The sequence below is a fragment of the Pungitius pungitius genome, chromosome 13 (genome assembly GCF_949316345.1).
Source record: "Pungitius pungitius chromosome 13, fPunPun2.1, whole genome shotgun sequence".
NCBI classification, from domain to species: domain Eukaryota; kingdom Metazoa; phylum Chordata; class Actinopteri; order Perciformes; family Gasterosteidae; genus Pungitius; species Pungitius pungitius.
In genome coordinates, this window is record NC_084912.1 from 13,514,913 (window position 1) to 13,526,247 (window position 11,335).

Here is an 11,335-nt window from a genome sequence, read left to right on the forward strand (position 1 = left end):
TGTTGATGTGATTTGCGAGGCGTCAGTCTGCCAACTTTCTAACATTAGAACGTTAGCCTACGTTAGATAGCCTAACGTTTTTTAAGGGGACCACCGGTAAACCATCTACGCAGCTATCTTAAAAGATTGTTTGAAAACACCAGAAGGTTTTATGTTTCTGTTGTTCCCAACCAGCTGCATCCAGGAGCCAGCTCAGCTAGACGTGCATAGTTTTCTGTAACTACATTTAAGTTCCCTGTTATATGCTTTTGCAAAAAATACTTTTGGCACATTTCATTTCTTTCAAAATTCCCGTGGAAACTTTCCACCCCTTTGCAACCCCAGTTCTGCTCAGTCGTGTCCCCTTTGGGGCGACGCTGCATTAGCCGCTACCAACAGGACAGCATCTGAGATTTAAGTGAGTCACACAATTTATACAGAAAACCAAACATGAGCAGGCAAATCACAACATTTGTCAAATCTCTTCACTTATTATTGGAGGCAACTTCTCTTTCACCAAAATAGGAAAACCGTAGCCTTCACTAGCCTCATAACCGCATGTAGGTCATTCAGAGTGGGTCAGGTTTATAGTGGGCCAAATTTAGTGAAGAGTGTGCAAAGTAGCCTCTTGGGCAAACATGGCTTGGATAAGCTGTGATCTCCATGTCGCCTGCGGAATAGAAGATGCCGATCTTGTAATTGCTCTCATATCTCTCCGCTCCACCTGAGCTGCAGTCATCTCTGTGATTAGCCTGCAGTATCGCCCACAGAGCAGCGTAACCTAACACCTGGTCTGTGGGATCCACTCGTGGAGCGATTATGCATCGGAGGGAGTTTGCTTGTTGCATTTGCGCTTTTTGTACCTACAAATTGTAATATTGTTTGAGGGGGGGCAGTAGTGTGGCCGACTGGATGTGGACTTTGGGTATTTATTTTGCGGCATCCCTTTCTGCATCCAGGAAAGATGTGCAAAAAAGATGGATTTCCTTGTGTCTAAATTAGCTTGTGTTGTTAAGTGGCAGGATGACCTTCAGTCTGTAATCCCCGCGAGAGTCTTTGCTCTCAGTCACATTGGTTTTGAACGGTATATTTGTGGATGTGCCGGTGGGTATATGTTTGATGTGTTTGTGATGGTTGTGCTCGCCTAGAATTTAGCAGACCTGGGTCTATTTGTACAGAGGGTAAAATAAGTATTGAACACGCCACCATTTTTCCTCAGCAAATATGTTTCCAAAAGGCCCTCATTATAAATGGGACTATTTATTCATTCATGCAAATCCTCAGTGGGTGGGACGTCTTGGCGATTGGTACTGCTACACCCTCACCTCTCTTTTCTCTGTCCCCCTCTGACAGAAAAGTCTTCTCTGAGGTTCAGTAGTCCTCTGAGTAATGCCGATGTCAGAAACCAACTGTGGACATGCACATTAGTTTGGCTTATCATCACACGTACAGCGAGTAGAATTAGTATTGAAAATGTCTCAATAAATGTATTTCTAAAGGTGCTTTTGAAATGAATGATTTCTACCACGTAATCCATACATGCAAAGAAAACCAAACAAATGAATCCAGAATTAAGTTAGGTGTGATGAAATGGAATTACACGGGGAAAAAGTATCCAACACACGAATAATGGGACGAGCAAAAAGTCATCGAAAGACACCAGCTGAAATCTCTCAGTAATTTGCACTGACAAGGGGGAGGATGGCTCTCTAATCACTCTCAGCTGGTTTGATCTCAACCGAGGGCCCATCAAATGGTGTCCCGTTACCAAGGTGTCGCCAGCAACGTTGCTTGATGGGTAGAAAGCAAAGAGCTGTTTCAAAAGGCCGTGAGACGTGTTCAATACTTATTTTTCGCGCTAGAAGTGTGACGATAAGCCAAGCGAATGAGCACGTCCACAGTTGGTTTCTGACACCCACATTACTCAGAGGACCACTGAACCTCAGCAAAGGCCGTTCTCCCAGAGGGGGACAGAGAAAAAAGAAGCGAGGGTGGTGAATTACTGGGGGGTAATTCACCGGCAGTACTAATTGCCAAGGCGGGCCACCCACTAACGATTTGCATAAATAAATAATGAGTAATTATGCCGAGACCCGATGCATGGAGGATCGCACCATTTTCCAAAAATATCTCCTGTCGTGCTGTGAACTAGAAACTTCAGCCTCCCTCGAGAAATTCTCCGCTGCTCGAAAAGAACTACACCTACACTTACTTGCTGTTTGGATGGGATATTAAAGGACACCATCCATGTTTTAACCCCATTTCAACAAAATACGTGATGCTTTAAACTACATAATAGTAGTTCGATTTTCCTCGGATTTCAGGGAGACTTAATAATAAGTCAGTTTTGGTTTCTCCTCAATGTGCATGAAAATGGAAAAGCACAGATTGCTTCACAAAGGCGTCATGATTGCTAATTTTCAGGTATTTGTGTGCAGCTCCGACATCCGAGAAAACCTTGTTTAAACATGCGTGTTTACACGTGCATAAAGGAACAGTTCACATTTTAAAAAAACTTTGTTTTCTTCCTGTTTTATTTTGTAGTCTCATGTGTCCCTGGGGTAACTTCACTTCCTGCCTTGTCCTGTCTTCCCCTGATTGTCTGCAGTATTTCCACCTGTGTGTCCAACCACCTGCACCTCCCCTGTGTGTCTTGTGTCCCTCTTTGCGTCATTGTTTCCATGTCACGTTTCGAGTGCTCCTGGCGCCTGTCGGCGCTTTGGCCACGTTTTTTTTGGATTTTGTTTAATTAAAAAGAACTCTTTGTTGGAAGTCCGCGTGTGAGTCCTGCCTCTACCTGCACCAGCCACACCGTGACAAGACCAACAATAAATCATTTCTGTGGTTCCCTTGTAAGTGTTTTGCTAAAGCCTGGAATAATCATGAGCATCACTTATGCAATAAAACAGTTTTTCATTGCTCCTGTAAATAGGACGAACCTTGTACAAGACTTTCTTGTCCACTTCCCATTTGATTGATGCAGATGCGATAATTGTCAATCCTTCAATATAGTCAAATAAAAAATTTCAATTCAATTCAATTTTACTCTCCAAGTTAAAACAGCATTATTTCCCTTTGCTGCTTGTGATACAGAGTAAAGGTAAGAAAGCCGCACTCGTACTGCTGGGGTTGCTGCTGGTGATTCGTCTCATTACTGCAAATGAGCATTGTGGTGATTGTGGTGTGGTACTCGTGGATTCGTTGATGTTTCTTACTAAAATGAGTAAACCACCAAAAATCTTCGTCTTGAAAAGCCCTGCCATCTAATAGAACAACAAGTTCTACACACAAGTCAATACTTGTCCGACAACCATCAGTTCAATAATAGTGTTTTATTAATAACTTGAGGGAATTGGAGGCCAGTGTCTTGAATTGCAAGAGCGTCCGTTAACACAAATACAGAGTGACTTCATTTTGCCTTGACCCGTTTGCTGAGCACAGTCAAACTGTGACAGAAGAGCCGAGGCCAGCAGAGAGAGGGACGCTTTAGCTGAACATTTGGCACAAACTACCTCTCTGACACCAATTCCATCTGAAAATCCAAGGATTTCTATTTTTTTACTTTGCACTCGGGGCCCTTATCCGTGTCAGTGGCGGGTTAGCTGCAGAGTTAGAGGCAAAGAGATGTTAAAGAGACACACGGCGTGTCACTGGCCGACCCCTGGCTGCGGGGTCGGACATCGCATCGGATGTGCGAACGGCGTGTTCCTCGCTCACATGTTGACGGGAGCAAGGTTCAGGGCGGCAGAGGTCAGCTGAAGCTTTTGTGTTTTCATTTCATTTGGCTTCAAAGTGCAGAAAGCAAACACGTGGATTCATTTAGTTCATGGAGAAATGATTTGAACATCAATCTTAAAAATTGAATCTTTTTCTTTTTTCAACCTTTCGTAACATGTTTCTGGTTGTACTTTAGGACAGTTACTGTCTATCCAGGCAATTATGTGGGGGTCACATTAACCCTCCTCTCCCCTTTACATTACATGTCATTAAGCTGACGCTTTCATCCATAGCGACTTACAATAAGTGCACTTCAACAAATGTTTCTAATCGGGTTGATTAAATCTGGTTCCAAAGCAGCCATTAATCCCCACCTCTGCTACGACACGCTGGCATCATGAGCTCTTTGACTTCCCTCTGACTTTCTCATGCTTCCTCTTTTCATACGATCAGAGGAGAATGGTGGACCCCTGTGGTAAAGGGATTTCATCTCAGCCATACTACAGTCATTAGATACACTAATGCACTCTATCATTTTCTGCTGTGATTATAATTGACTCGTAATGTGCTTTTAATCAATGCTGGCTAACCTCCCTCTTTCTCCTCATCTCCCTCCCTCTCAGGTTTTGCAGTGAACCTCCAGGTGATCCTTGCGAACCCGCGGGCGCAGTTCAAGCGGCGCGGCTCCCAGCCGGGGATGCAGGAGTCCGACTTCCTCAAGCAGATCACCAAGGTCACCGAGTTGGAGCCAAAGGCCAACAATTGCACCCGGGTGAGCAACCAGGCGACGCTTGGCACCATGGCAACAGATGCTTCTGAATACACAACAGTTTGGGCCTACAGCTTCACGCTCTAGTCAAAACTCAAAGGTGTAGATACTGTTTTATCACCCAGATTAGTTGTTTGGTGCACGGTTGTGCTTGACAGATGTTTCCACATGTGTTATTTTTTCCTAATGGACTGATGCTGAAGCACGGCACCTTCTTCCACAGCCTGGCCGTTGATGGAGAATTCATTTGCTGAAGTTTTAAGTATTTGAGTTGGTTGTGAAAAATGACCAATTTTACATTTTTTAGTAAATGTTTTTTTTTGTATTGACTGCATGCGCAGTTACGGCCCTGAAGGCTCGGTGTGATCCACGTTTATTTGTTTCACGTTGACAGAGCCAGGGCTCTTATGAACACCAAATGGTTTTATAACACTCAATTAATGGCCAGCTAGCAGACCGGGAGGAGATATTTGCTGTTTAATCAGACTCTTTTAAATACACTTCCAGCCCACGTTCAAAATGTAATTTACAATATAGCCTGTCATAAGGAAGAACAAAGGGAAAGTCTAACCATTGTGCAAAAGCATGGCACAGAATCATTTCAACATTTATTTGAAACATAAGGTTCTAACACAAATCAAGATTTTTTTATTTTTTTACTATACTTTGATGGAAGATTAACGCTGTTGGGAATGGCCTCACACGGGGCACGGTGTTGGTTAATAGCTAGTGTGCAATGAAGTCATTGACATCAATAGAATTATTAATAACCGCTAAGATAATTCACAAAATAAATAAATAACGGGGCACCCTCCTAAAAAGGGACTAATAACAAACTATAAATTTTGGTGGGAGCCCAACAACCTATTTGGGCCATAAATCACTGTATAACTAATATATTATATATATATATATATATATATATATATATATATAAAACAAAATACTTTATATTCATGAACCAATCTCAACAATTTGTTGCAGCCTCACTTCTGTCTAAGATGGATTTATGAAACAAACTGGTTGCCTCCCTTGTGTTTTAAGGGTCATGTGTTTATGGTATATGGTATAGTATATGTTTTGTGCTCACTATGAAACCTCACAGTCAGATAAGCAGGGACGGGCCACTCACTTCTATCATGAGCACGTTATCACACTGCAACCTTCATACTGCAGGTGGAAGGCAAAGACTCTAATAAGACTTTAATAAAAGCCCAGCTCATCCGTCTTGAGTGTGTTTGTCTGTGTGGCAAATATTAAACTGCACTCATAATAATGGCTGCCGTCCAAGCAGTAACTAACCCTGGGGTATCTCTCCCCACTATTGACAGCATGAGTCATGCTTTAGGCGGGTGGCTCGGGCTAAACATAGACATCCAGAGCCGGGATTGAATAGAAACAGCGTTATAGCGCTATCAATTCTAGTTGTGACTTTAGACAGCTCAGATCGATGCAGCTCATCTCCAGTCACCACAGCCCCTGTCGGCACTGGGCTTTATGAAGCCACTCGTCCTCTTGACAACCATCACAGAGCCACCTCTAAGGACTTTTGTGAGGGATGGATTCCATTACACCTTTCCCCTTAAAAGAATACGTGAACCAAACAGTCGTCAATTTACAGCTTCTTTTGCTTCATAACAAGTGTGAGCGATACTACGACGCAGTATTGCTAACGAGTGTGTGACTCATAGTCATCTCATTTCACCTACTCATTTAGTGCGACATCGTATTCATCGGTAATAGCTTGTTTGGGATGAGTAATGATATAGATGATTACCGGCAGTGGCCTACGTGTCCAACACGTCACCATCACCAAAGTACGTTGTTAAAATAAATGTTTTTTTCTTCAATCCAAAAAGAATGCGTAGCTTCATCAATCTCCAATTCCAACACTGAGAGATGCATTTCTTTTCTCATCAAGGAATAATATACGGACACAGCAGCAGCAAGGTTTGGGATTTCATTGAACCCTCCCAGTTACCGACAACTCTCAAGGCAAACAACATCCCCCCCCCCCCCGACACCCCGGGTTTGCCGGATCATCATTTACAGCTGGCTGCTGCTGCTGCAGACAGCTCTGTGTTGAAACTACCATCATCATTATCAGCCCCATTACACTAATGGAGGGGCCCTGCCGCCGATATTAATACAGGCCATTAGCGAGCTGTGACATCATCAGTCAGCGCCCAGCACCGCTTGGACCGGAGGATGCAAAATCAGCATTAATCACGCATCACAGTTGCAAAAGCGGCAAGACGTGACATCATCCCCCCCCCCCCTGCAGTTAGACGTGGCACCGCTCAGTGTACAGTAGTTATAGTTGTATAGTTGTATTTTGTTCGAAGATATGCTTATAGACCCCAGATGCGGATGACATGATAGGAAATAAAAGCCCCCTCCAGCAGCTGTGACCCACCCCCACAAGTTCTATCCAATTGGAGGAAAGCATTTGGGATCAGATCACAGAGCCGAAATCCCGACCTTGCCAACGGAGGGCAGAGGCGCTCATGTGATGGCCGGGTCACTATCTGCAGACGACTGACAGGAGCTGTAATGTAGTTAGAGCAGGAGAGTAATGGCAACAGACAGCAGTGACAGGACAAGAAAGGAGGGGGGGGGGAGGCCAGAACAGATGGAGACAGATTATAGCACAGGAGGGAAAGGAGACAGGAGGAGGCTGAGTAAAAGCCTGTGCAGAGAGACGAGGTATAGTTCAAGTGACTGGAAATGGAGTTGAAAGAAAAGGGGACGCAGGGACGTCCGCTGCTACGGACTGAAAGACTACGCCGCTGTGTTTGTCTGTTAATTTATTCTATTATTGTCGCTAAATGCATCTGTGACCACCACAAAATCTGATTTGTGTCATCCGATCCTAAAAGCATCTTGAGTGCATTTACAAATGGAAGTTAAGCGCGTAACGTCTCGCCATTAAAAGTTTATTCTCAGAACTTAAAAACCATAAATTGAAATTGCCGGGAAGGTCAGAGTTCTGCGGTGTCAAGTGATTTTAGTGCTTAGGGTCACGGTTATTTAACACCACACACTAGCACAAAGAGAGTAATTGGCAAGGATCACAGTGACAACATTTCTGAATCATTTTGAATATTGAATCGAATTTTTATGTCCATCCTTTTCACATTGAAAAATGCCCTCTCCAAGTTAAAGGCTGAGTTTTCAGACGCCTGTCGAAATACCACAAATAATAAAAAAAGGGTAGGTTTTAAAACCAATACTCCGCTAAACTAATGAGAACAGTATAATCACCCTTCAGACTGACTGAACACCGTAATTGCTGCAGTTGTGTGAACACTTGTTCTTCGGAATAAAGAGCTTTAGAAAATCTTACTAGACCTCAGAAATGACGGCAATTGCTGTTCACTGCAATTTCACTGTGTGATTACAATTGTGAATACTTGTGCAATAATCAATAGCAGAGGAAAATTATGTACATGAATAATTTGTTATCCTAAAATCGAGGAGACTGGATTAACAATATTTTTATTCTATCAAAAATGACAACAAATATATTTACACCAACATCCTTCAACTGCATGTCCACACGTTCTTCCTCCTGATGTGGAGGAACAGGCCAGTCCTCTCTCTCTTTATGCTATTAAGGCAAATAATAAATAAATAAAAATGCTCTAACCCACTAAAGCTTTTTGTCTGCACTTTGCCTCAGGGAGAAAGTGGAAGATAGACCAGGAAGGAGGATAGAGAGGTAAAGGATAAAAACATGAGCAAAGCCATCAGGGAAAAGAAATAGTGTGACGTGATGAATAAGGGAAGCGGAGAGGAAGAGAGGGGGGGGGAGGCACCCTGACTGCACGATTAGCAAGTGTGGGTCTCCACACATGCCATGCACCTTTTCCCTCAAACTTCTTAAGTGATGCTTAAGTAGCTGCTACATTAGCCTCGTTAGATATGCAAACCGGGCCAATTATCAGCACAGTGTGCAGGAAGGGACATGTTCCACCTGAAGAAGCCCAGAAACAGCAGCCGACAGCAATAAATCATGCCTCTGTGAGTCTGTATGTCTGTCTCTGTGTGTGTGTGTGTGTGTGTGTGTTTCTTTGGACACACAAATGCCAAAAGCGTGAATTATAAGCTCATTACCCGATGGCTGCAACACACTTTTTCTCCTCCAAATAACCCCCCCGAAATCCCTGAGGAATGAAATGCGTCCCTCTCACTAAAAAATGATGAATCTCTGCATCCATTTTCTCACCATACATTGCTGTGAAATTGGCCGCAAACAAAAGACAAACGGCTGCAGCGTGCCACTTTTGATGCAATTTTATTTTCCAGAGGTGTCAGACTTGTTTCTCCCCGGTGAATCCCTCCTGGCACGCCGCCGAGCTTCCAATTCAACAGCAGGAGGATACAATGCAAATGTGTGTCTCGAAGAAATGTCTTTCGTTTGACAGATATTTCATCAGAGCATCATCAACGAATGAAGCCTTTACTTCAAAAAGTCATTGCAACGAAGGCAAATATCAAAAGCCTTGGTCTTGTAGTACAAGTAGTATAACAATATGAAAGATATAGTTCATATACAGTATAAAGAGTAAGCTGTGTGTGATACTGATATTTATTCATCGGCGCAACTGGGTCACATCATGTCAAAATCAGAGGAAGTCATGCAGGTTCACCAGAAACTTCTTCAGCTCCAACTCCAGCAGTGCACACAGAACTATTGGAGACCCCAGAGAGCCAGAACCAAGACGGAGCGCGTTGAACAGTAAAACGAGAGGTCATCTAATGAGCTTGTGCAGCTCAGAAATACTACGGGTTTTAAGGCACGGGCAAAAAAAAAAAAAAAAAAAACAACAGATTATTCTTGTGATACTTCTAAATAGGTCCCCTGTGATGTAATGTAGGTTCCTTCCCCATTTAGCTTCAGAAGGAGAGTCTGTACCATGTAATCCAGCAGCTCACGGGTCTGTTTGTCCGCATAACAGCGTTATGCTGAATATAGACAACAAATTCCTGATCGGCTCTGGTCTCTGTTTAGCTGCATCTGCTGAATTATTTCTATTCCCGGTGAATACAAAGTGATAAATGTTACTGATGAAATAAAAACTGAACAGAGTCACAAAAAGAACTTGAATGACATTCATTTTTTGTGATGATGTGAAATATCTGCATTCAGGTTGGATACAAACTCACACAAAAACATTGTTCCATAGAAGTACAAGTGTGGAAAAGCCTCCGGGGAAGGTTACCTTCAACTTGAATTAGTATTGAAGTACAATCTCGTGATTACGGGTATGAGAGTATGAGTATGAGAGTCAAAACCTGACCCTGTAAAGGAGCTAAATGATCCTTTTTTAGACTTGTTTCTACAAGCAAAATGTCAGGTTTTTAGCAGCTTTTAATCCCCCCAAAGCATCAACCTAAATTTTTGTCCTTAGTATCAGTAAAGCTTTACCCACCTGCATCCGTGTACTATTTATCCAACCACACCGGCCAGTTCATGCGTTTCTTTGTGCCGCCATTTTCCCCGTCAGCTGTTTCCCGCTCACACCTTTTATAAAAACATGTTTTTGTTTTTTTTCTTCTTCAGGTGCTAGTTTGGCACACTCGCACGGAGAAACCACACCTGGCCAACGAGCCCAAACATCGGAAAGACACCGTGGTCATTGAGGTGTGAGAGGAGGGGCCGAGTAGCGGATCGGAGACCCGGCGCCACGTCTTTGCTAACCAGCCACAGCATGGCGGGTGCTGTCTGTTCACACCGGACAGTGTAAAGGAGCTGCATGATTCAAGACCCCTGGCCGACTTCTTGTTGGGAGAACTTGGCCTGTTCACTTCATTCATCCACGGCTTGACGATGTGAAAAGTTTAAATGTAAAAAAAAAAAAAAAAAATCTAATTGCTGAAGTGCCAAGTGAATAATTTATGTAATTTTAATCATTAATACATCCTTGTCAAATGAACTGTTTCTGTGATATAATTACTGTACAGACGAGGCTCTCTGTTCAGACAACTCGTCGTATTGCACAAAGCAAAGAAGATGGACATCTTTTTCATTGTTAGTATGAAGCATGTATCACGATGTTTGTTAGCATAAAGCTAGCTAGGAAGACTGCAACAACACTCACACTTATTCTTTTGAAACGTCGAGTAAGCTGCAACAAACATCTCCAGCAAGTAGCTTCTACAAAACAATGTGTACGTTTGCGTGACGGGGGTTGGGAGATGGGAGAGACAAGTTATCTGCGTCGTGATGCTAAGCTAAGCTAACAGGATAAACCGCTGTGTGCGCACAAAAATTCCGTCATTTTGTTCTCCTCCCTCACATCATCCGTCCCTCTCAGTGAGCAGATCACATGTTGGATCGCATCATCTGACAAAAGGTGCTCCCGAAGAACGTTCTATCTGTAACCTGTCAAAAAGCAGCTCCTGCCTCTCAACGATACACCGCGATGTCTCAGAGTGGACCCAGTAACGATTCATCACTGGAGATTGTCCTTCACGTCACCCTGAACCAGTCAGAGCTGGGATCGACCTCCTCTGGCTCTGTGTGTCTTCAGTGTGGGACCAGGTTTGCGTAACAAGTGATGCCTCACGCTGCCGTCAATAATGCAACGCGCGGGGGTGAACAACAAGGACTCGGAAAGGAAAGAACAGAGCAGACAGGATATGAACCGCCTCTAGATTCACAGCTCAGTATTTTATTGGCAGTATTGTCCTGGTCACTGAAGTGTGTGTGCGCGCGCTGTGTCGGTGTATGATGTAAACACAGGGAGAAAACAAACTGGATTGAATCCAGGATCCAACTGCCTTTTATTTCAAATCACCCTGTTGGAAAATATGGGGAAAAAAAATGAACAAACAAAATTCAATGTCCTCATTTTTTGTATCTGA

At 43.3% G+C, this 11,335-nt stretch overlaps 1 protein-coding gene across 1 annotated transcript in view; it reads left to right on the forward strand.

Moving 5' to 3' along the window:
• Nucleotides 1–11,295, forward strand: part of b3gat2 (beta-1,3-glucuronyltransferase 2 (glucuronosyltransferase S)) — a 33,898-nt gene extending 22,603 nt beyond the window's left edge. The window contains exons 3-4 of the mRNA XM_037464883.2: nucleotides 4,320–4,468; nucleotides 10,032–11,295. Of these exons, the coding sequence (XP_037320780.2) occupies nucleotides 4,320–4,468; nucleotides 10,032–10,118 (236 nt within the window). The 3' untranslated portion in view covers nucleotides 10,119–11,295. The remainder of the gene's footprint in view (nucleotides 1–4,319; nucleotides 4,469–10,031) is intronic.
• Nucleotides 11,296–11,335: the final 40 nt, after the last annotated feature.